The sequence below is a fragment of the Sorex fumeus genome, unplaced genomic scaffold (assembly GCF_029834395.1).
Source record: "Sorex fumeus unplaced genomic scaffold, SorFum_2.1 ptg000017l, whole genome shotgun sequence".
Lineage (NCBI taxonomy): Eukaryota > Metazoa > Chordata > Mammalia > Eulipotyphla > Soricidae > Sorex > Sorex fumeus.
The window spans coordinates 3,250,445-3,278,053 of NW_026606074.1; the positions used below are offsets into that span (position 1 = coordinate 3,250,445).

The following is a 27,609-nucleotide window of genomic DNA, read 5'->3' on the forward strand; positions in this document are numbered from 1 at the left end:
CCCTCTCCACCGATGGAACAATCTGTCGTGGTACCAGAACTTGTACATGGAACCAAGGGACCGTGCTTCATGCGTGTGGGCATCACTGGGGGTCAAACTTGAGGCCTCACATTTGCACGGCAGGCACTCCCGTCACCCCACCCTCAGTATACTAATTTTTTTAAAGAGTCACCTCTGCTTCCTGGGGGCCTGAGTGATAGTACAGAGGGTAGGACGTGTGCTTTTCACATGCCCAACCCAGGGTGGATCCCTGGCATCTCATATGGTCCCTCGAACACCGCCAGAAGCGATTCCTGAGTGCAGAGCCAGGAGTAACCCCTGAGCATCGCCAGGTGTGGTCCCAAAAAGAAGCAGCACCTCAGTTTCTTATCTCAGAATGAAAACCTGTGTCTCAAAACATAAAGGCGATGTTTTTACCTTAACACAGTTTATGCGGGCTTGGATGTAGCAGTGAACTCTATGGGGAAACTGGTTTTTGTTGAGCTCTCTGATGGTAGCTGACTTTGGACGCTTTTGGTCTTTCAACTTTCCTGTGGTGTGGTGCAAAAGTGAAATCCGTTCACTAGAAATCATACTCTGAATTTTTCCTTTACTTGGGTCGGTGTTTGGGTCACATCTGGCAGTGGTTGGGGACAGTCCCTGCCTTGGTGTCGGGGGTTGTGCCCACCCATCGTGGCAGGACGGTTTGGTACTGGAGTTGAACCCAGGGCTTAAGCATACAGCTGTGCTCCAGCCTTCTCAGTTACTCCCCTGCTCCTGAATTTACTGTACTCTCTCCTGATGCTGCTTCGTGATAGGAAGCTGGAGCTCCCTATCGGCCAAGTGACAGGTCTCTCTGTCTTTTGTGTCCTGGACTGCACGAGACGTTCAACACTTTAAATGGGCTTTGAGTGAGATCGTTTACCCACCTCTAGGCTAATGTGTTTGAGCGTGTTTGAGATGAGCTCAGCTAAGCTACAGTGGCTCAGTGAGTTTGGTGTATTAAAAGCGTTTTATGTTATTTTCAACTTAAATGGGTTTATTAGAATGTAATTCCAGCATAAGACAAGATCTGTGTGACTTGGTGTTTGCATAGTCTGGAGAGGGCTTATTCAGGTTTTCAAGGCCCTTGGTGGAGTACTAGAAAATCTGTTTCAAATTCTGAAGTGGTAATAGTGCTGAGGGGTGCGTAGATGGATGGTCCGCGGAAGTCCTTGGGATTCAGAAGTGAGGGCGTCGGAGCCACCTGCTTTGAGGAAGAACAAAGACTTTTTTTTTTTTTTTGCTCTGGATGGCTACAACTAGCAGTGCTCAGGGCTAACTCCTGCTTCACTCTGTAATCACTCCTGGTGGTACTCGAGGGGGTTCTATGGGCTGCCAGGGATCGAACCCAGGTCAGCTGTGTGCATGGCAGGTGCCTTCCCCATACTGTCTGCAGCCCACCATCTTTTTCCAGATGTCTTACTCAGAAGTAGGGGAGAGCAGAGCCTTCGGGGGTCCCGCGATAGAGCTTCATTGTCAACGGCGTGTACATTTTCTGGCGCTCACTAGTAAATCTCTACCTTGGACTTCAGTTGCCCTGGAAATGACTCAGCCTGGCGGGGATATGGTCGTTGTTGCTTTGCCAGACGTGAGCGCAGGGCTTGCAGAACGAGGCCTCGCGTGAATCAGCTCTCGCTGCTCTGGTTTTGTGATGGTTGCATCTGGCCTCAGTCACTTTTCTCTTCCTAAATGATGCAGAATTGTTTATTTCATTTCCCGTTATTCTGATTTGTTTATGTGCCCTTAATGTCCTACTAATTTTGCAGTGAAGAAGTAAGATGGCCTGTTGTTGGCCATAATGAAAAGGAATTTAAGAAATAATAAAATAATACCCAATACATCTTTCTGGCATTAAGCACTGAAACAGACATGGACATTGGCCATGGAGGGAATTGCTGATGTGTTAGTGACGGGAATATAACACTCCTGGAAGCTTTGGATTGATCATGGAGTAGAAAACATTGTGTGTATGTGTGTGTGTGTGTGTGTGTGTGAGTGTGTGTGTGTGTGTTTGGGGGGACCACACTGCGGTGCTCAGGACTTACTCCTGGCTCTGTGCTCAGGGATCACTCCTGGCAGTGCTTGCGGAGACCAAATGGGGTGCCAGGAATCCAACCCAGGTCATACACATGTTAAGCTGCACCCTGCCGGCTGTGTTGTGTCTCTGGCCCAGATAGGGTGTGGAGGATTAGAAGCACAGGTACTTCGGGTTGGATCCTGTAGATGATCACTTTCACCTTGGTAAGAAAATTTGAATTTACTGGCGTGCTAGCTTTGGGGTGCAATGAAAAGGTCACTGTTAATTTGTTTTTTTTTTTAATCTATTTTTTTGTTTGGTTTTTGGCTTTTTGGGGTCATACCCGGTGATGTTCAGAGGTTACTCCTGGTTCTGTACTCTGGAATTACTCGTAGCGGTGCTCGGGGACCCTATGGGGTGCTGGGGATTGAACTCAGGTCGGCCCTGTGCAAGGCAAACACCCTCCCTGCTGTGCTATTGCTCCAGCCCTTTGTTACAGTTTTTTATTTTTTTTAATTTTGGAAAGGAGTCAGTTTTTTTTCTCAGTGATCTAGCTTTTAAAAAAAAAAAAGTTAAGAATCAGGGGCAGAGAAATAGTAGAGAAGGCAAGGCGCTTGCTGGCCTGAGGGTGACCCGCCTTGCTTCAATCCCTGGCACCCCTAAAGTTCTTCCTCACCCAGCACCCCTGGGGGTGGCCTAACCCACCTTCCCCCCCCCAAAAAAAATAAGAAAGATGGCCAGAGCGGTTGCACAGTGAATAGGGTTCTTGCCTTGCATGCAGGTCTGATCTCCTGCACCCCCTTTGGTCTCCTGAACCCGCAAGGAGTGATCCCCGAGCACTGTTGGGGATGGCCCGAACACTCAGAGTATTAGCAGTCTGTGCCTGGGTGGACTGGACTACGTGCTTTGTTTGCTGGAAGTCCCCCCGAGCTAGGGGTAGGTCCCAAGCACTGCCATGTGTGCCCCTGCAAAAACACCAGTCACCACAGTGAGGAGAGAGACGCACAGCCCAGGGCTCAATCTGAGGAAATGCAGTGTAAATTAGAGCACAGGGGCACTCGCTGTGATTGGGCCGTTTCCCCACGCTTTGATGTGGGCCGTTGGCAATAAGAGGGTTATTTCTCACTGTCGCTGACAGTACCTTCCGTCTGAGCCTTTAAAGAAGCCAGAGGTGAAGCATCGGCTTTGGGCATGGTGATGGCCACGCGTGCCGTTTGCAAAGATTAAGTGGCCTCTGAAATGCTGTGGAGCCTAACCCCACAGCGGCACTGTCTGTCTGCAAGCCGTGTCCCTGTGCTGCCATTGTTCAGGTCTATCGATCACTTCTTTTTATAAATAGCAGAGAGGCTTTGGCGTTGAACCTCAAGTTCTGCCGTATGGATCTTGGGAGAAGAGTCATCATGTTCCACGGTTCTGCGGAATCCACTCACCTTCCCGTCCTTTTGCAGTTGCCGTGGGCTTGCTGGGCCGTCCTGGCCTCCGGGTCCCCAGGGCTTACAGTGGCGCTTGCTGGCATTCCCGACCTGTAATTGTGACATTTACCTGCACTCAAGTGGGCCGGGCTGCCCAGACCCCACGCCACGCAGACGGGGCGCTCTGTGCCGCAGAACCATCCTTGCTTTCCCTCGCTGATTATTGCTTCTGCTTAAAAGCAGGACGGCTCTGATTGCACTTAGAAAGCCGTTTTGTTTTGTCTGGTCATCAATTTCATGTTCCTCCATTGCACACAGAGCTGAAGTCATCCTGAACGTTTTTTTCCCCCCCAGTAACTCTGAAAGCCATTAAGCTGGGTAGCTTCAGAAGCTAAGAGTACGAACCTTGGGGCCAGTCATTCTAGGGGTTCCCAGCTGTGCCAGTTAGCAGTATGTCTTTGGAGAGGGTTTTTTTTGGTGGGGGGCTGTACGAGGGGGTGCCACTCCTGGTGATAGTGGGGTTTATGCCGAGCTCAGTACTGGGGTCACTCTTGGTGGGGGTTCTCAAGGGGCAATATTCTGATTTGGTCACTTCCGTAGTATTTATTAATTGGCATTTTGGTGTGGTAACGTGTTCACTCATTTCCCCCATTCCTTTGCCTACATGAGTGGTCTCCTGGTCCTCTGTGTCACGCTGCAGGGAATAGAAGTTGTTACAAGTGTTTGTTTTGATGCTCAGATACCAGAGTGGCCAGCGGCCCCTCCAGCTGTCTCCTGTGTTCTCTTGACATGCTTTCATTTTCATTATTCTTTGAACACGTCTTTGTTTTCTGGCGTGGCAAACTGTCCCAGCCCCATCTTCTTTTTTTGCACGTTCAGAGCCTTGGAAGCAGCCTTGAATCCCTGCCCCGATTCCTTTTAGTGGAAAAGGGGTGCTTAGGAGCCCAGAACTAGGTTCCTCGGTAAAGTCGGCGTCCGTGGGGTGCCCCTGCACCTTCACCTTCTTATTGGAGAGAGCTCGGTGTTTGAAGCCCACACAGAGATAAACACACGGAGATGAATGAATGATGCAGAAGCACAGGCCGCTCGGCTCCGAATGCAGAATGCATTAGTAACGATGTGTTCACACCGGTATCTCGGTTCCAGCTTCACGGCGCAGGGCTCTCTCGGTCTTTGTCGTCCCATGCCGGGCTTGGCCGTGGGGAGGGGGTACGTGCCGTGCTGGGAACTGAAGCCAACCACACCCCACACACATACCGGGTTCACTCACACTAGCCTTCCCTTGTCTGTATTCAAAATTATTTTTTGTTTGTTGGGGGGCCACACTTGGGGGTACTCAGGGATCTCTCCTGGCGCCAGGGGGACACTAGGTGGGGGGGTGTCAGGGATCAAACCCGGGTTGGCTGTTTGCAAGGCAGGTGCCCGACCCACTGTACTATTGCTCTGGCCCCTGTGGTCCTTTTTTTAAAAATCATTTTTGGGGGTGGAGGGTTTGAGCCTTTACCTGTGGGGTTCCGGGACCCTGTGTGATGACAGGGCTCAAACCAGAGTTGCCCCAAGTGCCTTGAGCCCTAAACTCTCTCCCTGTCCTGTAATTCTCTTTCTGACAGTGAGAAGCACAGCTTCATTTCCACAGTCTCCTTACTGATCTCCCGAGCTAAGAATATACATGCCATAGTTTTAGAATTGCTACTTCATTTCCTTTCTTTTGGAAGGAGTGCTTCCTGGGCAGTGCTCGGGGGGCCCAGAGGCCACTCCTGGAAGCCTGCAGCCCTGCATTTCAGTGCTGCTTGGGGTCCTCCAGGGCCACAGCTGGTGGTGCTGTGGGGGCCTGCTGGGGGAGGGGGTGATCAGGCGCATGCACGGTACACGCCCGAACCTTTTCTATTCATTTAATTGTGAAAACAAAGTGACCGACTCAAATTCAGTGTTTGTTTATACTTGTTCAGTTTAAGGGTTGGAGGAATCGAACCCAGCTCGGCCGGACTGGCTGCGCGCAAGGCAAACTCCCTGCCGCTGTGCTATCGCTCCTGGCAAGCTACCGAGAGTATCTCGCCCTCACAGCAAAGCCTGGCAAGCTCCCCGTGACGTATTGGATATGCCAAACACAGTAACAGCAAGTCTCACAATGCAGACGTTACTGGCCCACTCGAGCAAATCGATGAACAACAGGAGGACAGTGACAATGACAGTTGAAGGGTCAGAGTACTGACAAAATTGTTTCAGGAGTGACTTAGGGGACTAGAGAGGACAGTGGACAGGGCGTTTGCCTTACATGCCGTCCACTTGACTTCTGTCACCAGCATCCCACGGGGTCCCCGGAGCACAGAGCCAGGAGTAAGTCCCGAGCACCACTGGGCACAGCCCATAAACAACAACAAAACGTGAGTTTGGAGCATCCCCTTTGTTTTTGTTTGGGGGCCACATCTGGAGATGCTCAGGGAGTCCTCCTGGCTTCACACTCAGAAATTACTCCTGAGATGCTTGGGGGACCCTCTGGGACGCCTGGGAGGGAACCCAGGCCAGCCACGTGCAAAGCAAGGGCCCTCACCTGCTGTGCTGTCGCTCCAGCCCCCTTTAAACGTAAGTCATGCTAATCGCTTCGAATTCTGCTTGGTTTACTTTTGGTTTGGCTTTTGTTTTTGTTTAGTAATTTGAGTCCATGAAGTGTTACTAAAGTTCTGAAGGTTCGACCTTGGCGAGAGGACGCTTGGGAGTAATGTTACCGCTTTTCTGGGTCTTCCTATTGCCCTTCCTCTTGTTTTCATTCTTCACTCACCTTCTCTCTCAGTAATAGTATTGACTCTGGTTTATCTGTTTTTGTACAGGTGAGCTGGCGTATGTCTGTCTGTACATTCATTCATCCATCTGTCCGTCTGTCTTCATTTCCAGCTTTCTTCTCTCTCTCTCTGTCTCAAATTCAGAAGAGATGTTATTTAAAAGACTAGAAAGAGGGCTGGAGCGATAGCACGGCGGGTAGGGAGGGCGTTTGCCTTGCACACAGCCGACCCGGGTTCGATTCCCAGCATCCCATATGGTCCCCTGAGCGCCACTAGGAGTAATTCCTGAGTTGCAGAGCCAGGAGGAACCCCAGTGCATCGCCGGGTGTGACCCAAAAAGCAAAAAATAAAATTAAAAAAATAAAAGACCAGAAAGAAAGAAGACAGGAGGGCAGGAGTCATCCGTAGTTGCTCCAGGATGGAAGCTTGCGGGAGCCCCAGATTTGCCCTTGGGTGCCGCTTGGTTCCCTGAGCACGTCCCCGGGAGTAATCTTTGAGCACCAAGCTGGGAGGAGCCCCTGAGTGTGCTGGTGTGGCCCCAGATCTAAGCAAATGAATTTCTTTCTCGAGGCCGATTTCTCCTCCTCTAGGTTCTTCACACGTGGCTTCCCTTAATTCTTTGAGCGCCTTTGAGCAACTGGTCTAACGTCTTCTGTGTAATTCCAGTGTCCGAGCTCCCGCAGCAGCGGGGTCTCTTTTTCGCTGCTCTTCTGGTGGGCTTTCCTGCTCACGTCGGGGGTGCTTTGCGGCCGTCCCGAGACGCTGGTCTGTGGCAGTCCTGATCCTGAGCCCTCACAGCCCTCCCGGGCGGCTCTCGGGAGGCCTGGGCCCTGGGTCTCGGTGGCCAGCTGACCGTTTCTCTCAGCGCCTCTTCTTCTCTGCTGAGTGTCTGTCCCAGCCCCTCTTCCCTGCCTCCCCTCACCCCCTTGCCCCCACCCCGACCCCGTCCCTGCTTGGCCGCAGGGTCTTGGGGCTGTGTCCAGCCCTGGCCACACGTGTCTCTGTGTGTTTGTAGCCGCTTAGAGCCCCAGGGCCTGAGGACGTCTGGATTTCTCATCCCTCGGCACGGCCGGGCTGCTCTGTTTGCCCAGGAGGGCTCACTGAGGCAGAGGTGAAAGGTCAGCATTGCTGCTGCTGGTGCCCGACGGACACCCCAGAGAGCTCCGGGGAGGCCCCCTGAGAGCAGCTTTCTGGGGAGTCTCCTGGCACCTCAGAGATGCCGGGTGCCTCGGAGGAGCAGCTGGGGGCAGCTTTGAGGATCTCCGTCTGTTTGCTGGTCCTCAAGTTTATCGGGAGAGGAGGGGGCTGGGCCCATAATACTGGCGGGCTTTGTCCAAATTTAGCAGTTTTTGAATATAAAAGAATAAATGCTCCCCAGATTGCTACCTTTTTTTTTTTTTTTGGCTTTTTGGGTCACACCAGGTGATGCTCAGGGGTTACTCCTGGCTCTGCACTCAGGAATCACTCCTGGCACTGCTCGGGGGATCCAATGGGATGCTGGGAATCGAACCAGGGTCGGCCGCATCGCGCAGGGCAAGCGCCATACGTTCTGTACTATTTCTCAGACCCTGACTATTCCATCTTTTGGTTAATTTCCAGAATTCTGAAGAAATGAACTTTGATTGTTTTTGCCAGGGTTCTCATTACGTTTTTGGAAGTGTTGGGAAGCGCTTGCTTCTCTTTTTCCATTGATATCAGTCAACTGTGTTTCCGAGGAGAGCTAGGTAGTCATTTTGCAGATGTCTTTTATAGATATCCCTGTAGTTAGCAACTTCTGATGTTCCCCATTCATGTAGATTTCGGCCAGTCATCGGTTATCATGTTATTCCTTTCCCATCCTGTAGACACCCCTCCTGGGTGTCTCTGCCAGTTAATTTCTTCAGCCGAACGGTGATGTTGGCTCGCAAAATATAAGGCCACCTCTACCTTTAAATCTCAGGAAATAGAGACAGTCTGTTATGAGGCTGACCTTTCTCGGCATGTTGGTTCTCCTACTGGAGGCTAAATTTTACCTCCATATCTCTATTTTTATGTTGGCATTTGTAGTTAGTTGCTTTAGATAGAGGGAATATATGCATTATGCATTAAATGAAGGTGCGTGGGCTTATCCATATATAGTGTATTCTAAATTAACATGAGAATGAAATATTTTATGAATATCCTTTCAGGCTAGCAATCTGTTACAGGAGAGTATGTAGGATCCGGCTCCCCTTGGAATGGCACAAGTTTTTCCCCTTTGTTTTTAATTTTCACCCTCTGAAGACTTGAATGCAGCTTTCCGAAGTCTTTCGATTCTTTGAAGCAGGTTTTTGGCCTTTTGCCAGCGAGCCTTTCGGTCCTCATTCTCCCCCCTCGGGTGGTCCTGCTTCCTGTTTGCAGCCTGGAAAGCGATTACTGTCTGAGTCACACTGAGTCACACTCACCTCTGCAGGGTACCTGCCCCGGCTAACACTCCAGGCTAACTCTCCAGATCCAGGAGATCAGGAGATCAGGGCACAGCAGAGATTAACAGACTTCCTTTGGGTGAGGAGTGTTGCCTGTCAATAAAATGTTAAAATTAGGGGACGAAGCAGTAGGCCCTGGCCCTGCACGTGGCCAACCCGGGTTGGATTCCCTGCCCCCTGTATGGTCCCCAAGTCGGACGGGAGTGATCCCTGGGCCCCATGCCAGGATTAAGTCCTGGCCAGGTATGTCCCTGCCCCCTCACCCAAAGGAAAAAAAATCCCCTGTGCTTGATAGAGGGGTCTGCCCAGAGGTGCCATCCCATGCAGCCAGGGACAGAGCGATGCCTTGTTCGTCCCAGTGCAATAAAACTGTTCTTAGGTTTCGTTGCTATTTAGATCTGGGACACAGAACCTTTCGGAGCTGCTGCCTGCTAGATCCTGCTGTGTCATCAAGTGGGAAGGCACTGGCAGGCGCCGGAGGCTAGAGGAGTAGATAGGTGACTCATCTGAGAGGGCGGAGAGTTTGGGCAGATAGTTGAAGCTGGTAAATGTGAATTAATAGGGGGGAAAAAGGTGTATTTTCTGAAATGACGCATCGCTTTCAAAGTGATACGGTTTAGTGCAGGAGTGCTAGTACGGCGGTAGGGCGTTTGCCTTGCACACAGCCGACCGGGGTTCAACTCCCAGCATCCCCTATGGTATGCCCCCTGTCCCCTCCCCCCAGCACTGCCAGGAGTGATATTCCTGAGTGCAGACCCAGGAGTGACCCTTGAACACTACTGGATGTGTCCCTCCCCCCAAAAAAAGATTAAAAAATAATTTTAATGGATTTATTGCTTCTATTGTTTATATATCTATTAAGCTATGGATTAAACCTATGGTCGGCTGCCAAGATCTAGAAACAGAACTATTTATTTTTTATTTTGTTTTTGGGTTACGATGGCAAGGCTCAGGGCTTACTCCTGGTCTAGTGCTCAGGGCATCGTTTGTCATGCAAGGCAAATGCTTCACCCTTAGACTATCTCTCTGGCCCTAGAAACAGAAACAGGGAATCAGAAATGCCTGTTGTCTAGAACATCACTGTTAGCATAGCAGCTAGTCCTGGATCCTGCGACACTCCCGAGCCCCACTCCCTGCATTGGCAGGCAGAGACGTGTGAGCTAGACAACCTGAAAGTTTCGGAGCATAAGTGTGAGCTGATTAAGCGTATTTGCCCTTTTTTTCCCCCTTCTTAATTAAAAATACTTGCCTTGATAATTACTCTCTGCTACACTGATTTCTCTGCTCAGGTATTTTCAAAACTTTGAGCTTTGCGGCACTTCCTGCAATTAAAACACAAGATTCAGAGAGCAGATCCTTAGAAAATAGACTCTGCTAATTGCACAGAAAGTTGTACAACATTCTATTACAATTCTTTTTACTATTAGGGAAGCTACTTTGTGCTAAATTTGTAGAACAAGAAGATTCTATTAAAAGTTTTTTTTTTTTAAAAAGACAGCTTGTGTAGTTTTGTAAAAATGTTTAAAGATTTATATTTCATATAGTACTCCCACATTTAATTCTTGCTTTTTTAGCACTTAGTAGTGGTTTAATTATACACCGATCAGTATTTCCCGTGCTTTCCCACTGAACAGACTCCCGTATTCTCTTGCGTCCCTGAGAGGATTAGGCAACTCCCTGCATCCAGCTCAGTAGGACGCTCTCACCAGGGTTCTTCGTTGTTCATGATATTTTCTGTTAGAAAGCTTGTTTTGGGGTCCAGGCCTGGTGGTGCTTTGGGGACCCTGCATAGTAGGGGTCAAACCTGGGACTCGGCACGCAAAGGTCCACTCTTAGGCTTGAGTCATATCCCTTGCCCCCCCACAAGCATTTTTTTAATGGATATTTGATCGACATTCTGTATGATATATTTGAGCACGGTAAGGGGGAAAGGAACTTAGGGGGAAAAAAAGCAAGCTTCTTCTGTCTCATTTATTTTTGTCTCCTTGCATTCAGCATTGCGTTGGCACTTTTGACAGCATGTGGATTTAAATGCATTTGGAGTGGTTTTCCTTGGGCGGCATAATGCATCCTCTGCCGTCCATCCTTTCAAACCGGACTTGGTTCCCATGCCCACTTGACTTGGGGGCGCGTCGGGTCCGAGAGGTACTTCCACTTCTGCCACCAAGTTTTCTGCCTTTGTTATGAAACTCTTTTGTCCCGTTGGCCTCCTGAGTTTTCGTTTCCTCTCTGAGTGCTAAGCTTGGGGGTGGTAGGGCTGCTTCTGCCTCTGTTTGCCTGTGATTCTCAAATGACAAGATTGCACGAATTTATCTCTGATAAGCGCCTGACTCGGTGCTCAGGGTCGCTCCCGCACTGCTCGGGGGCTGGAGGTTGAATCAGAGCGTCAGATCGGAGGTGGCGGAGATAAGACGACTCTCTAACCCCGACCGCTGTGCTCTCTCTCTCTCCAGCACAGAGACGGTCCACTCAGTATAGAGGGGGCTGGGCGGTTCTCTGCCACTGCCTCGTAGACCCCAGACTTGCTTCACGTAGGTGTCTCCTTTTTGGATATCGATTGGCTGCCTGCGCCCTCTCTTCCCTGCGTGGCTGGGAGCCATTGCTGACTCATCCGAGGTTAACGTACTGGAAACCATTTCATGGTCCCATGTTGGTGGGATCAGCCGAGGCGGGGGTGGGGGGGTGTAGACCGGGATGCCGTGACTTGGTGTTAACGCCTCATGGAGACTCGAGCTGCGTGTGTATCCGTGTTACCTGAGCGGTGTGGAGGAAAGGCACGCGGGCAGGCTCGCTCCTCTCACTGGAATCAAACCTGCCGTGTGCGCGTGTGTGTGTGTGTGTGTGTGTGTGTGTGTGTGTGTGTGTGTGTGTGTGTGCTATTGGCCTTTAGTTGGCATGCGGGAGCTGCTCGCAGGCAGAAGGAGAAAGCTGGGCTCTATTTCCGGCGCTGCTGCTCAGTAGACAGCTACCCCCTCCTGCTCTCTGCACCCTTTTGGAGCTCAATCCGTTGCATTTCGCAAGGACCAAAGGGAAGGCAGGAGAGGTGAGTGGGTCAAGGATACTGCCGCTCTGGGAGAGGGCAGCTGAGGGCGAGGGTGCCACCCCGCCCCCAGCCGTGAGGCTGCCACCTGCAGTCAGGAGCGGGGACTGACCCCAGCGTGTCACCGGGAACATCCCCGGGTGCCCCGGAGAGTGCCCGGGGCTGGAGACTCGTGCCGTTTCCCTTGGGGTAGCCCGCTTTGCCTTCGGTTCCTTTGGCCCGGGGCCAGAGAGGGAGTGGTTGAGTTGATGAATTCTTCCGAACTTTGTTGCGAGTAATTTTCTTGCAAATTAGTATTCTTTCTGCAATTAAATATAGAACATGGAATTTTGACATCCGCCCTCTCCTTCCCACCTGCACTGTCATTTATTTGCCACTCACTCGCGTCTTTTTGCCAGACTGTCTTGCCGCTGCTACTGTGTCAGGTGCGGCGGTGTGGTCTACGTGCAGAGTCCTCGGACTTGCTCCCGCCCCACGCGCCAGTCCTGTCTCGGGAACCGGGCGGCCACCGGGTGGGACAGATGCGGACTCCTGCCCTCGGTTTCCTTCTCCTGGCCTGAAACTAGAGTGGGATGTCAGCGTGTGCCGGGGGCCGTGTGGGAGCCCCGTGTCGCGGCCCTGGCTCCCCGGAGAGGCGCTGACCCTCAGCTCTTCCATCCCGAGTCCAGAGGAGGGAATCCACAGTCGGCCCAGGAAGCGTCTGTCGCCTGCTGGCCGGGCCATCTGGCCCGCCTCTGGACTCTGCAGATTTGGCCCCTGTGTCCAGGGGGTGGCCTTTGAGTCTTCCTAGTTCTCGTCTCTTTCTTTGAAAAAAATTTTTTTTAATTTTATAAGGTAGTTCACAATATTTGATTACATTTAATATTCAAACACCAGTCCCATCACCATGACACCTTCCCACCACCAGATTTGGGATGTTTTCATCCCAAATCCCAACCCCTATCCCAAAGCAGAACCGAAATAATATGTTCTGTATTGTTTGTTATGAAAAACCGCTGAAAATGCTACCAAAAAGTACCCATAGAGGAAAGAGTGTGAAGATTGTCCTATTTCGGCAGGGGCCGTTAAGACCTTATATAAGAGATCACTAACACGTTGTTAAAGGTTGAACCTTGTGAACTTTCATATATATATATATATATATCTGAAAACACACACACACACACACACACACACACACACACACATAGATTTTCCTCTTTGATTAGTTGCCTACTATTTGAACCCCATCCAATGTGGTGCGGTGCTCTTGGAGAACGGGTTGGCCGTGTGTGACGATGCGTCTTGCGGCCTCCTGTCCAGGAGTAGGAGCACTCGTGCGTGAGGCTCGGCCCGAGCTCTCGTCTCTCTCTCACGGCTCCTTTCACTCCTTCCTTGTGCCGAGATGCTGCTATTCCAGTCGACGGGACCCTCACCCGCTCCTATTTTTCTTGGTGACTTCTTCCTTTTTCCGCTTCTCCCTCCTCTCTTGCTGCTGCTGTGGTGTCTGGGTGGGCGGGTGCGGGCACCCTGGGTTCACATGCCTGCCATGTTGACAGGTGGTCCTTTTGAGGACCAAACTCATCCCAAGTGACATTGCTGCGGGGGGGCAGTGGCAAGGGGGTCGCACCTGTGACCTCATGCTGGAAAGCTCTGGGTGGTGTTCTCTCTCTCTCTCTCTCTCTCTCTCTCTCTTTCTTTCTTTCTCTCTCTCTCTCTCTCTCTCTCTCTCTCTCTCTCTTTCTTTCTTTCTCTCTCTCTCTCTCTCTCTCTCTCTCTCTCTCTTTGAGCCGAACCATCCATCTCCGTTTGCTCGCGTCGTTCTGTCCGTGGGCAGGGGAGTTTCAGAACTGCAAGCTCCTAGCTATCCTTTAACCGGGGAAAAAATTTTTACAAAGGCATGGCCAGACAGCTTTTCTGATTCCTCTTTTGTAAGTGTGGTGTTTGATGTCCGCCTTCGCTTTTTCTTCTCAGTTGCTTTAGGTCGGAACCAGCCTTTGAAAAAGGAGAAGCCAAAATGGAAAAGCGATTATCCCATGACGGACGGACAGCTGCGCAGCAAGAGGGACGAGTTCTGGGACACGGCGCCGGCCTTTGAGGGCCGCAAGGAGATCTGGGACGCGCTGAAGGCGGCGGCGCACGCCTTCGAGAGCAACGACCACGAGCTGGCCCAGGCCATCATTGATGGTGCGAACATCACGTTGCCACACGGTGGGTCTGCCCGGAGGGCCGGGGGCAGCTCCCCACAGCCACACGGGGACTCGGCGGTTTCCTCGCTGCCTGTTTCCCCGTATTTCGGAGTAGCGTTCTTCTTTCTTGCAGTTGAGGATAGGCCTCCTTGGTGCATTTAATTAAAACAGAATTTTCTTAAGTCTCAGAAAGTACCCCGTAACCTCCATTTCCTAGTTGCCGTATAACCTAGGTCTCGTAAAACATTCCCCATCCCACCCACCCCCGTCTTTTTTTTTTCACTTTATTTTTATTTTTTCCAAATACCCATCCCTCCACCAGTGCCCATTTCCCACCACCACGGATCCCAGTATCCCTCCCACCCCCCCATCCCCCCCATCCCACCCTGCCTCTGTAGCAGGGCATTCCCCTTTGTTCTCTCTCTCCTTTTGGGTGTTGTGGTTTGCAAACGAGTTAAGCCTGATCTTCAGGGAGAAATGTTGGATGATTTACTTTCCATTGATCACTTTGTATATCAGGAGATGTCACGCGACCCCTGTCTTTGGAGCTTCTGCTTCACCTGTTCCCCAGCGTTAAGGAGAGGTCTCAACTTTGACTTCGGAACAGACAGCCTCATTACACTTTCTCATTAAACTGTTGTTCGTAGCGGGCTGGAGGCATAGCACAGTGGGGAGGGCGTTTGCCTTGCACGTGGCTGACCCCGGTTCGATTCCCAGCATCCCATACGGTCCCCTGAGTACCACCAGGAGTAAGCCCTGTGCATCGCCAGGTGTGACCCAAAAAGCAAAAAAAAAAAAAAAATGAAAAAAATAAACTGTTGTTAGTAGAGGGAACAGATTTGGGCTTAGAAGCATCTTAAGGACGTGTTCGTAAGAACAGTCGTTTCTTTGGTCTTCTGTTGCTTTTGTTTTAGGGTTATGAGACTCAGGGACTACTTCTTGCTCGGGGGTCACACCTGGCAGTGCTCGGGGTCATTCCTGGTCGCGCTTGGCACTCAGACATCGCCATGTGACTAAACCCAGGCATCCCACGTGCAAAACACGCACCCCACCCCACTGGACCATCCTTGGCCCTCAGACAGTTTTCTGTGATCATCCTAAGGATTACTAGGAACTTGTAGATTGTTGGTATCCTAAGTTGCTGCTGATTCTCTTGCAGGGCCGGCTGGGACCTGGCCCAGGCCGAAACACACAGTCTGCTACACGGCCATACCCCACGGCCTGTAGAAACTTTGTTTTCGAGTTTTTCAAGTGGATAGGGCGTTTTCCTTGCTCAAGGCTGACCAGGGTTTGATTCCTCCGCCCCTCTCGGAGAGCCCAGCAAGCTACTGAGAGTATCCCGCCCACACGGCAGAGCCAGGCAAGCTACCCGTAGAATATTCGATATGCCAAACACAGTAACAAGTCTCACATTGGAGATGTTACTGGTGCCCGCTTGAGCAAATTGATGAACAACGGGAGGACAGTGCTACAGTGCTACAATGCTACGATGTGTGTCTGAGGTGCTTCTGTGGACCCACCTGGCATCGTCTGGGGACCCCTGCTTGGGTTTCTGTTCAGTCTCGAATGCGCTCGTGTCTTCATTGTTTCATTCAGTATCTCCCTTTCTTTTCTGCATTTTTAAGAGATTTGTGCTTTTTGCTGCTTGCTTTACACCATTTTTTTAAAATATTTTATTTATTTGTTTGCTTTTTGGGTCACACCCAGCAATGCCCAGGGGTTACTCCTGGCTCACGTACTCAGGAATTACTCCTAGTGGTGCTTGGGGGACCACATGGTATGCCAGGAATCGAACCCAGGTCGGCCGTGTGCAAGGCAAATGCCCTACCCACTGTGCTATCATTCCAGCCCATTGCTTAACACCTTTTGATTCTTTTTCAATAAAATGACCTCTGACTCAGGGCTGGAGAGGTAGTACAGCAGGTAGGGCACTTTCCTCGCCTGTGGCTGACACGGTTGGAGCCCCAGCACCCTGGGTGGTATCCACTTCTCTGCTGCTGTCACCCTTTTTACTCAGTCAGAGGTAACCCAGGGGTCGCTGGGGCGGAGCTCACCCCGAGTCAGTGGACCTGTCTCTGAAGATCTCTTTCCTTGGCTTTCTGGAAGATGGGCTGTCAGGACAGCAGTTTCTGGCATTGTCCCCTGGAGCGTATACCCCAACTTCTAGAAAACGGGGTCCCTTTCTGTGACCCCCAGTATCCAAGGACTTGTGCTGTGGACCTCTGTCCCTCTCCAGGAGCCAGGATGTGGGGTCAGAAAGGTAGTACAGCTGAGCTGGAGTGATAGTACAGCGGGTAAGGCGTTTGCCTTGCACACGGCCGAGCCGGGTTCGATTCCTGGCATACCATGTGTTCCCTCAAGCACCACCAGGAGTAATTCCTGAGTACATGAGCCAGGAGTAATCCCTGAGCATCGCTGGGTGTGACCCAAAAAGCAAAATAAGAAAGAAAGAAAGAAAGAAAGAAAGAAAGAAAGAAAGAAAGTCAAAGAAAAGGAAGTCAAAGAAAAGAAAGAAAAGAAAGGTAATACAGCAGAGAAGGTGCTGGCCTTGCATGTCGGCAGCCTGATCCTGGTCCCTGACACTGAGTAGGGTCTCCTGAGCATGACCGGGGTGGCCCAGACCTTCCCCCCAAAATAAAGAGCTGGAATGAAGAATCAGTGTCTAAACCAGGCAGTTCCATGCATGGTTTATTGCTTCATCCTTGTTGTGACTTTGTGAGGTGACCCGTGGGGAAAGACTACACGTGTCCATGTTTAGGGCCTGAGTTGAAATATGGGTGTGATTAACCCCAGTGCTGTGCCCCTGTGGTGACCAGTCTCCTGCGGTCAGACACGGGCTCTCTCGGTCGTTGGTCTGAGCCATTTTTCTTTTTCTTATGTAGAGAAAGTTGAATAGAGCAGAAAAAAAGGGAAAAATAACTCCCCAAGTTGGGAGGGAGTTAGCTTAAGTTCTGAGCTAGTCATTTATTGCTTTTTCTTCTTCCAAATTTTCATCCTTTACAGCTGTGTTTGTTTACTGAGCAGTTTAGGCCTTGCTTTGCCATAGGAAGTCATAGCACTGTAGCACTGTCCTCCCGTTGTTCATCGATTTTGCTCGAGCGGGCCCAGTAACGTCTCCATCGTGAGACTTGTTGTCACTGAGTTTGGCGTATCGAATATGTCATGGGGAGCTTGCCAGGTTCTGCCATGCAGGCGAGATACTCTCGGTAGCTTGCCGGGCTCTCCAGGAGGAACGGAGGAATCGAACCCAGCTTGGCTGGGCTGACTGCGCGCAAGGCATACGCCCTACCGCTGTGCTATTCCAGCAAAATAGGTTACGGGCCTCTGGGTGAGTCTGGAAGAGAGTCAGGGTAGAGAATCCTTTTACGGGCCTTAGAAGAGTCCCCACTGCCACCCAGCCCTGCAGTTCTGTGTCACTGCCCACTTGATGACCCCTGGGAGGCTGTTTTTCGGGTCAGGTTTTCCGTGTGTTTTAAATGTTAAGTTGGGGGCAGCGGGGGGTGGGGGGTGCAGATAGATGATGCAGGGATCAAGATGGACGTTTGGCCCCAGCATCAGAGAGTCCCTGAGCATCTCCCGTTGTCAGCCTGGAGGCTATAGGATGATGCTGGGTGCCCTGAGTCGCCCCCGGAAATTCTCACACCTCCTGAGCACTCTCAAAGAGGCCCCTGCAGAAACAACATAAAAAAGTGAATTTTCAACTCCTGAGGGTGATACTGAGATGCTCTCTGTTTGTTTGGGGGCCATACCCGGCAGTGCTCAGGGCTTAGTCCTGGAGGGGCTCTTGGGACCCAGTGGGATCAAGCCCAGGTAGGGTTCTATGCACTGTACTCTCTCTCTCCTCTCTCTCTTCTCTTTCTCTCCCCTCTCTCTTCTCTCTCTCCTCTCTCTCTGTCTCTCTCTCCTCTCTCCCTCCTTCTCCCTCTCTCTAGCTCCCCTCTCCCCCCTCTCTTCCTCTCTCCCTCTCTCCTCTCTCTCCTCTCTGTCTCTCTTTTCTCTCCCTCTCTCTCCCTCTCCCTCCCTTCCCTCCCTCTCCGTCTCCTCCCTCTCTCTCTCCTCTCTCGCCCTATCTCTCCCTCTCCCCAACCCCCATCTCTCTCTCCTGCCCTAAAGTGTTCAGAATAGCCCTTGTTTCATTCCTTCCTTTGGGGCCACTCCCAGTGGTGCTCACAGACGCCCCCCCCCCCCCCCCCCCCGGGCTCGAGGTCTCCCCTGGCAATACCTGGGGCAGGTGTGTTGGCGGGATCACAGCTGGGCTTTCAGCATACAGACCCGCAGTCCCCTTGCTCCACCCCCCCCACATCAGTTCTTTCACTTTTCCACGTGTGTTGGCGTGGCTGTGCCGGCTGACTTGGCGCCCTGCGTGTGGGAGCCCGGAGGCCCGGGGACGCCTGGGGGCTGCTTTCGGCAGCCTGAGGAGGGACACTTTGGCCTTTGTGAAGCTATTTTTTTATTGGGCATATAAATCAGTTTTATCTTTGTGATTTTTCTTCTGAGATGCTTTGAAGCCTAATTAAAGGCTGCCACAGATAACGGTCAGTTGGCCAAGGGCCACTAGGGTCTGTGAAGCCTCCTCTGGCTGGAGGAGAAGTCAGCCCGCCACGCTGGCAGCTGTGTCCCCGGGCGTCCTGACCCGAAGGGAGATGCCGCTGGCACTCGCTCAGCCCAGTGGCCGCCCGTCTCTGCTCAGACCTGAGGGCTGCCGGGTAGTGGCAGGGGCATGGTGACCAGTGAGTGTCCTTCCATGGAGGGTTGGTAACAGTGGGAGCAAGTCAGACTCGGACTCCCTCCCAGTGGGTTGGAGCAGTGGGTTAGAGCGGGTCTTGGAAGCACAAGCCTAGCTCGAGAAAATGGTGTGTGGGCGGAAGAGCTAGTAGGGGCGTTAAAGCTGCTTTAACGCAGTCAACCTGGTTTGATTCCTGGCACTGCATGTGGTCCCCTGGCACCGCCAAGAATGACCCCTGTGGGCTGGAGCAATAGCACAGCGGGGAGGGCGTTTGCCTTGCACGTGGCCGACCTGGGTTCGATTCCCAGCATCCCATGTGGCCCCCCGAGCACCACAAGAGTGATTCCTGAGTGCATGAGCCAGGAGTAACCCCTGAGCATCTCCAAGCGTGACCCAAAAAGAAAAAAAAAGAATGACCCCTGAGCATTGCTGAGTGTGGCCCCCAACCTTTAAAAGTAGACAGAGGGGTTGGAGAAGATAGCTCAGTGGGCTGAGTGTCTGCTCTGCACACAGCAGCCCCGACTAACCCCGGGCATGGAGGTATGGCCAGGTGTGACTCAGCCCCCCTCCAACCCCCCCCCCCCACACACACACACATATGATATTTGGAAGGTAAAGGTAAAGGCCCTCCCGTTGATCGTCGATTTGCTCGAGCGGGCCCAGTAACGTCTCCATTGGAGACTTTGTTGTTACTGTGTCTGGCATATCGAATACTCTCGGTAGCTTGCCGGGCTCTCCGAGAGGGGCGGAGGAATCGAACTCGGGTCGGCCATGTTGGCCGCGTGTAAGGCAAACGCCCTACCTGCTGTGCTATCACTCCACCTTGATCTAATTCTAAATTGGTGACAACCCTTGCTCGAGCGGGCCCAGTAACATCTCCATTGGAGACTTTGTTGTTACTGTGTGTGGCATATCGAATACGTCACGGGGAGCTTACCAGGCTCTGCCCTGCAGGCGAGATACTCTCGGTAGCTTGCCGGGCTCTCCGAGAGGGGCGGAGGAATCGAACTCGGGTCGGCCATGTTGGCTGCGTGCAAGGCAAACGCCCTACCGCTGTGCTATCGCTCCAGCAATATTTGGAAATGTAGAAAAATTCCATTCTGTATGGATCTATCTCACAGTGATTCAAGTAAAAAAATTTTTTTCTTTTGCTTTTTTGGGGGGTCACACCAGCGATACACAGGGGTTACTCCTGGCTCTGCACTCAGGAATCACTCCTGGTGGTGCTCGGGGGACCATATAGGATGCTGGGAATCGAGCCCAGTTTGGCCGCGTGCAAGACAAATGCCCTACCCGCTGTGGTATCGCTCCAGCCCCCCCTAAAAACTTTTTAAAATATTTTTATTAGTGAAACACCATGAGGTACAGTTGTAGACTTACAAATTTTTGTGCTTGGGTTTCGATTATATAATGATCAAATACCCATCCTTCCACCAGTGCCCGTTTTCCACCACCATGGATCCCAGTCCTAAAACCTTTTTTTTGAAAAAAGAAGGAAACTTCCTACATCATCAACTTTTATAATGGTTTTCTGCCCTGTGTGTAAAGACATTCTCCAGCTCCTGGGTTCTAGCTGGGTCCGTTCCTCCCCAGGGTCAGGCTGAGTGAGGTGCGGTGATCCCCCTTGTATTGGCTGCATACGGCTATCTCAGCTCTGAAACTTTCTCTATTTTTATTTATCTCTGCCTGCTTTTTTTTTTGTCGTTTTGAGCATCTAGCAGTGGCAGATGGTGGTTGCCCAGGGATTCCCCAGAGGGTCGTGATGCTGGGACCAGCCTCAGCACCTGTGGGTGATGGGGGGGGGGGGCGGGAACACACGCTTGGACCAGGCAGCACTTAGCCACTGAACCGGGCCAGCTCTTCTCATGTCCGGTGCCTCTCGTGCCAGCTCTCCTCATGCCCACCTCTTTTCCTTTTGCGTCACCTGCCATTCCCTTCTCTGACTTGTGACAGTGACATCATTGGCAGATCGGTCATTGGGTTACCTTTAGGACTATCGGTTCTCTCTCTCTCGGATTTGGGGCCATACCTAGTGATGCTCAGGGGTTACTCCTGGCTCTGCATTCAGGAGTTCCTCTTGGCGGTGCTTGGGAGGGACCATGTGGGGTGCTGGGGATCAAACCAGGGTCAGCCGCGTGCGTCGACTCTCGACCTGGCCCCTGGGCTGTCGGTTTCTTGTTGCTTGTGATTTTCGCGTGATCATTTTCTCCCTCTGGTGTTTGTCCTCTGCTTTCCCTGACTCACACTGCCTCCCCCTTTACGTGACTTTATCCTTGACCTAGGAGCGAGCCCCGTGGTCTTACCCCTGGGTTACAAATCTGCCTCCTCAGGAATCTTTCACACTCCCTGTTACTGCTCCCTGCTCCAGTCTCGGATGGAAAGACTCTCCGGAGAGCTGGAGCGTGAAGCGTTGGTCGGTGTCAAGTGCTCTATCTCGAGGACGGGCGAGAACTCCCCAGGGTCTCCTCTGATTTTGCGACCCTGTACGTTCAGTTCGAGATTTTTGTTTCTTCGCTGACTTCTAGATCATCCCGCTGACGCACAACCTCACTGCGCGGGAGCAGTGGAACGAAGGAGCCGCGAAGGGGGTCGGGAGGACGCTCAGAGGGCTGGAGTGTGTGCGTCATGGACGGGAGCTCACTCTCGGCCCCGAGCCATGCAGGGAGGGACAGAGCCTCCAGCTCCTCCGAACAAAACCAAGCAGGGAACCCTATGCCTCTAAGTCCTCTCCACTCATTTTCTGCTCCGGGGGTTCTTTTTGTATCATCACATGTAGTTGACCACTGAGCCTCCCGGTTCCCGCTGATTCTCTCATTCACTTATTCCCGGTGCAGCAGTAAGATCGTCTTGGGGGCCAGAGAGGGAGCTCAGTGGGCCGAGCCCCAGGAGCAAGCAAGCCAACAGACCCTCAGGCGTTGTCTCGTCGGCCCACATAACAGTACTTGTGAAGTTTGGTTTGGTTTGGGGTCGGAAGTCAGAGCATTAGGAGCTCAGAGCCTGTTCCTGTTCTGTGCTCAGGATCCCTGGTGGTGCTCTGGGCGCCGTGTGTGGTCCCAGGGATCAAAGTAGGGTCCACCTGCATGCAAGCGAAGTTCCTTAGCTCCTATTCTACCTCCCTAACAGGTAGAGGGTCCCCTGAGCACCACCAGGAGTAATTCCTGAGTGCAGAGCCAGGAGTAACCCCTGAGCATCGCCGGGTGTGACCCAAAAAAGGGAAAAAAAAAAAGGGAGGCCGAGGAATCAGCTTTTTTTGGCTGTTGCTGGGTAGGTTTGGTATTTGAACCACACCCAGCAGTGCTCAGGTCTTACTCCTGGCTCTGCGTGCTAGGGTCCCTCCTGGCAGTGCTTAGGGGACCATTCGCAGTCCTGAGATCAGACCAGGGTCTGCCGTGCGTCGTCAGTGCTCTGCGTTCTCCAGCCCTGCATTGACTAGATTCAAGCTGTACAACATGTCAACAGGTTCAGATATTATCTGTGATTTTGCTTGTGGTGGTCATAAGCTACATTACAATTTATTGCATGATTACAATTCTATAATAATTATCCCTCACACTACTCTGATGATGCCGTTTGTATCTGCAATACTGTGCCTTGGGTCTCTGGCGTACTGACTGCTCACTGCACTTTTTTGCAGTGGGAGCTGGGGGTGGTCTGGCCTCTAGAGTTTGGTGACTGTTTCAATCCCATCTTGGACACTCTTTTTTTTTTTCTTTTTTGGGTCACACCCGGCGATGCTCAGGGATTACTCCTGGCTCTGCACTCAGGAGTTACTCCTAGCGGTGCTCAGGGGACCCTATGGGATGCTGGGGATCGAACCCGGATCATCCGCCTGCAAGGCAAATGCCCTACCCGCTGTACTATAGCTCCAGCCCGCCTTCTTGGACACTCTTGTCTTTTCCACCTGTCCATGATGATGGTGAAGGTCGTGAACTCAGTTACTCACTGACACGCCTTTCCCGGCGCCCCACTCCTCCTGCCTTTATCAACCCGTGTAGTCGGAGTGTTTGGGATATGGAAGATGTTTCTTTATTTCTAATTCAGACTGAGAATCGGCTGACAATCGTGTTCCGGTGAGAAGCCAAGGGCGGGCAGTGAGTCACCTTGCAGTAAAACATTGGTTAAGGAGACTCTCAAAGTCCCCGGGGGCAGGTGCTGATGCCGGCGAGACTGGCCCGCTGCCTGTGAACCTCGTATTCACTCCACTTCGGGGTTAAATTAAGCATCTCAGGTTTATTTCTGGGGTGACCAAATTAATGAGACGCCTGTGTGAGCCGTGAGCTAGCAGCACCCCGGGCTGCAGCTGAGAAAATCTGCACCAAGGGAACTGCGTCTGGTGATCGGGCGCACTTTTCTCTATGCACTGAGTTCTTTCTTGAGAGAGATTCAGTGCAGTGATGTGGAGTAAGCGTAAGTCTGAGCCTAGTGGACGTCCGTGCCGTCTGCCTTTTTCCCTCTTGGTATTTCAATGGGCGTGTGTCGGAAGGGCCTAGAGGAGGCAGATCCTTGAGTCCTGTGACGGTAAGTCGACCTCCGGCCGGTCCGGGTGCCCGGTGACTGGCTCCGTGTGCCTGGCACCCGGCGCGGGCATCAAGCCGAGGCCCCCCAGAGGTGGACTGACGCCCTCCCCTCCCTCTTCCCGTGCAGGTGCGCTGACGGAGTGCTACGATGAACTGGGCAATCGATACCAGCTGCCGGTGTACTGCCTGGCGCCGCCCATCAACATGATCGAGGAAAAGAGCGACCTAGAGACTCTGGATATCCCCGAGGCGCCCCCCAACTCCGGGTACGAGTGCCAGCTCCGGCTGCGCCTGTCCACGGGCAAAGACCTGCGGCTGGCGGTGCGCAGCACGGACTCTGTGTTCCACATGAAGCGGCGCCTGCTCGCGGCCGAGGGCGTGGAGCCCGGCAGCCAGCGCTGGTTCTTCTCGGGCCGGCCTCTGACCGACAAGATGAAGCTGGAGGAGCTCAAGATCCCCAAGGACTATGTGGTCCAGGTGATCATTAGCCAACCCTTGCAGAGCCCGACGCCGGTCGAGAACTGAGCCGGGCCGGGGCAGCCCCGGGCGCCTCCGTTCCTCGGGCCGCTGTCCTTCTCTCCAACTCGAGTGGCGTGAAATGTACTTTCACTGCTCTGAATTCCCTATGAATGGATTTAGTTCTGAGGAATTACCAGTGAAAAATTCCATCTGTGATGGAGACCAACAAAAAAAATGATTAATAAAACACAAAGAGCCTGCCTTGGAGACTCCTGTCATCCCAGTTTCTCATTTGAGAGGCAGTTAAGAGATAACGTTTAACACGCCCAGCAACCGTGCCCTGGCTGTGTGTAAATGATCTGGACTGTGCGTAGAATGCTGCGTCCCTGAAGAACAGCCCCCAGCACCTTTTGAATACAAAATCTTGGAAAATCAGATTTCCAGTTGTCCTCAATCACAGAGATAAAACTTGAGTCTTTCAGTGGAAGCCCAAGGGATCAGAGAGCGAGCGAGAGAGCAAGCACAGGGCAGGCACGGCACTTAGCTGGCATGTGACCAAGCCCGGCTTGATCCTGGCACCGCCGAGGGTCCCCTCAGCACTGCTAGGGCTGCCCCTTGAGCCCAGAGCCAGATAGAGCCCCCGAGTCCCAGTGGAAGGGGGCTCCACGCCCACCTGCCCCCGGCCTCCACATTGGAAAGGAGCAGTATTTGCGGTTCATTCCTGTCCTGGGCTTCATCCTCTGCTCAGTTCCCATGTAGCCATAAAGGAGTGGACACAGAGAAACGGCGTTCCAGCATTGCGCCCCCGGTCCCCGTGCGTCGCGCTCCTTCCTTACACTCACAGTCGACTTTGGTGCCTTCCAGCAGTTGGTGGTGGTGGCACCCACCCAGAACACGAGGCAATAATTCAGTCCCCGCAGCCAGAGCGATGATTTCCAGCTGACACGCAGTTGGAAAGTCTCGCCCTCTCGCCGCATAGGTACTTTGAAAAACACCTGTAGATCGAAGCGGTCTTAAGGTCCAGATGTGAGAGTCCCTGCTAGGAGCCTTCACTGGCCGACCTGCTCTGTGTGGAACTTTTCAGAGGCGTCTGGGCCCAGGAGTGCAGGAGCCCAGGGTAGCTGTTCGTGCTCCGAGATGCTGGCCCCTTCCTCCGCAGTCGGAGGGGAGGGCATCAGGGAGCCTTATTCTATCTGTGCCTGGGAGATTTGTGCCTACTTTAAATTCTTTTAGAGAAAACTTCAGCTTATAACCGACAGTGTGAAAAGTTTACCAAGTTCACTTAAACATCAGCAGTGAAACCAAATGACACAACATTGCTTTTAGACTTTAGTGCTGTCCACTTCACTGTTACCTCTAGTCATGGTGGGTGATCATTTTCCTCTTCTCTTTCCTAGCAGAGAGGCAAAGTAAGAACCAGCTGCAGGGGCCAGAGAGATCCTACGGTGGGTAAGGCTCTTGCCTTGCATGCAGCCAACCCGGGTGCCTTGTACCCCACACGAGTCCCCCCCACCCTGAACCTGCCAGGAGTGATCCCTGAATGCAGAGCCAGGCGTAAGACCTGAGTACAGTCGGGTGTGGCTCAGACCCCCACACAACGACAATAACAAATCTGCAAGTTAGAGAAATGAAAATCCCGGTGAGAGAAGCTGATTCCTTTGTACAAAGACTGGGATAGAACTGCTGAAGGTTCTGTTCCAGTTGGAACCTTTACAGAGTTGGTGCCAGGGGTGGGGTAGCTCAGTGGTAGTCGAGTCTGTGCCCCGGGGTCATTCCCTGGCACCACACACAAACACCCTGGTTCCATAAGGCCAGTTGACTGAGCCACCACAGGGAAGCATCGAGGCAGGAAGGCACTTCAGCTGTTCTGATGAAGCTGGGAAATAAACCTCCACACCTATTTGGACACAAAACACCATCATTAATTTTAACAGCAAAATGGAAGTGCTAATTAGTTTAAATGTGATGTTTAAAATGGTATTACATTTCCTATAGCCTGACTAGATATATCTGTAATTGTAACTTTTCAGTGTTTCTTCTGAGAGCTTTAACCACTCCCTTCTTTTATGCAATCATTCTTAAAAGATTTACATTGAATTTCGGTCTGCTGGCAACAGCTGCGTGCATTGGGAAGGCATCGTTCTGCGTTCCGAGGTCGATGTCTGCGTGTGTTTCAGCTGAAGGGCCCGACGGCAGGAAGTTTCTCTGTTCGTTTGTCTTCCGCAGCTCGGTTGCCACCTCGCTTGTGGTTTGTCAGCCAAGAGGGAAAAGTGTTCGACTCTTCTTTTTTAAGTTTGGTGATACCATTAATCTGTGTTTGGTAAAAGGTCTTTTATGTTGAGGATTGGAGCTCTCTTAAGAGATGATTTTATTTTAAAGGAACATATACTTTGAATAACAATTTTGGGGGCATGTTTAACTAACCTAGGTGAGAAAAACCATGGTGCTGTTCATTGTAAATAGATTGATATAAGATTGGACCAATACTTGATGTATACAATTTTAGTATGTAGGGGTTTTGTGCTTTTTTAAAAAAAAATGTTCAATTTTTCTCTTGTCTTTTTCTTTATTCTGGGTTTTTGTTTTCATTCGCCACAAGGGTGATCGGCCTACTTCTAATAAAACCTCTGAAAGGTTTTCCTCCCTTTTAGAACCTCAGCTCAGTAAATGACAAGTTCATTAGCACTGATCTTAGGCTCCAAACCATCCATGGTCAGATGGATAGGCCTTTAGGTGGTGGGTTTAAGAGTCCTGCGGTAGGGCCGGAACATTAGCACAGGTAGGGTGCTAGCCTTGCCCATGCCCGACCCAACTTCGATCCCCAGCACCCCATATGATCCCTCAGATACCATTGCGAGTAACTCCTGAGTGCAGAGCCAGGAGTAACCCCTAAGCATCGCCCAGTGTCTCCCCCAAAGCCAGAAACAAACATAAAGGTGGTACAGCAAGTAGGTCTCTGAACTTGAGTGTCCAGGGCCTGAAGTGATAGTACAGCAGGGAGGGCACTGGCCATGCTCGCGGCAAACCTGAGTTCCATCCCCGGCACCCCGTATGGTCCCCTGAACACCGCCAGGAGTGATCCCTGAGTGCAGAGCCAGGAGTTAAGTGCTGAGCACTGGCTGGGTGTGTCTCAAAAGCCAACCGGAAAACCGACCCCAAACAAGCAAACAAAAGCCTTGAGAACGGCCTGTTACGCTGAAGCAAAAGTGTGTTTTTCTTCCCAGACATTCTCTCCCTGCGCTGTGCATGGAGCCCGGTCAACTTCCTTTCTGAGTGCCCAGGTGCCGCTTCGCTGGAGATGGTACTCGGGGGAGCGGAGCCTCCCAGGTGCCCATCGCCCCCGAAGCCTGCTCTGAGTGTGCCAGGCCCCGCGTCTCGAGGCCCTGCCTCATTCCCTCAGGAGCGGGGACTCAGCATCTTCTGAGTAAGTATACTTGGGTCAGCTCCATTCCTCTGGCCACCGGATGTCACTGTCTGGGAGGACTCGGTGACGGCTGACAGTTCTGCTCAGCATTAGCTGTGCCCAGCCCTGGGGTGCCTTTGCTCTGGGCCCCATCTTTGCACCCGCGGATGCGCTGCCAGGCAGGTGGAAGGGCCAGACCTCAGACCGGGTTTCTGCCCTCCCAAATCGCCACTTTCGCTTCAGCAGCAGGACTCAGGGCCCTGTCCCCTGACCGACTTCTTAATCTGTCAGTCAAGGAAAAGTCTGTGTCCTGCGTTCTGTCTTTTTCCATTGAATGACGCTTAGCGTGATACTGCATAATTATTTTAAGGTCGTTGATACTCCCCCCCCCCCCCACTGTCCCGCAAACGGTGTCTCTGTTTGCCAGGGTTCCTTCTGTGGCCATCCCAGAGACAAGCGAACCCCCAGGCCCTTGTGGGTCCATGTGCGTGGCAGACCTGGAACCCAGCCTCTTGCCCTGAGCCGCACTGCGCTGGCCCTCGTCGACGTTCTTGTTTCTTTCTCTGCCCTCTGCCCTCTCCATCCATGCATTGCTCTGTATTGCGGAAGTCGCTCTCTGTTG

The 27,609-nt window shown here is 52.1% G+C and overlaps 1 protein-coding gene across 1 annotated transcript in view; it reads left to right on the forward strand.

Moving 5' to 3' along the window:
• Nucleotides 1-23,851, forward strand: part of UBTD2 (ubiquitin domain containing 2) — a 41,566-nt gene extending 17,715 nt beyond the window's left edge. The window contains exons 2-3 of the mRNA XM_056112314.1: nt 13,668-13,904; nt 23,253-23,851. Of these exons, the coding sequence (XP_055968289.1) occupies nt 13,668-13,904; nt 23,253-23,650 (635 nt within the window). The 3' untranslated portion in view covers nt 23,651-23,851. The remainder of the gene's footprint in view (nt 1-13,667; nt 13,905-23,252) is intronic.
• The last annotated feature ends 3,758 nt before the right edge of the window (nt 23,852-27,609 follow it).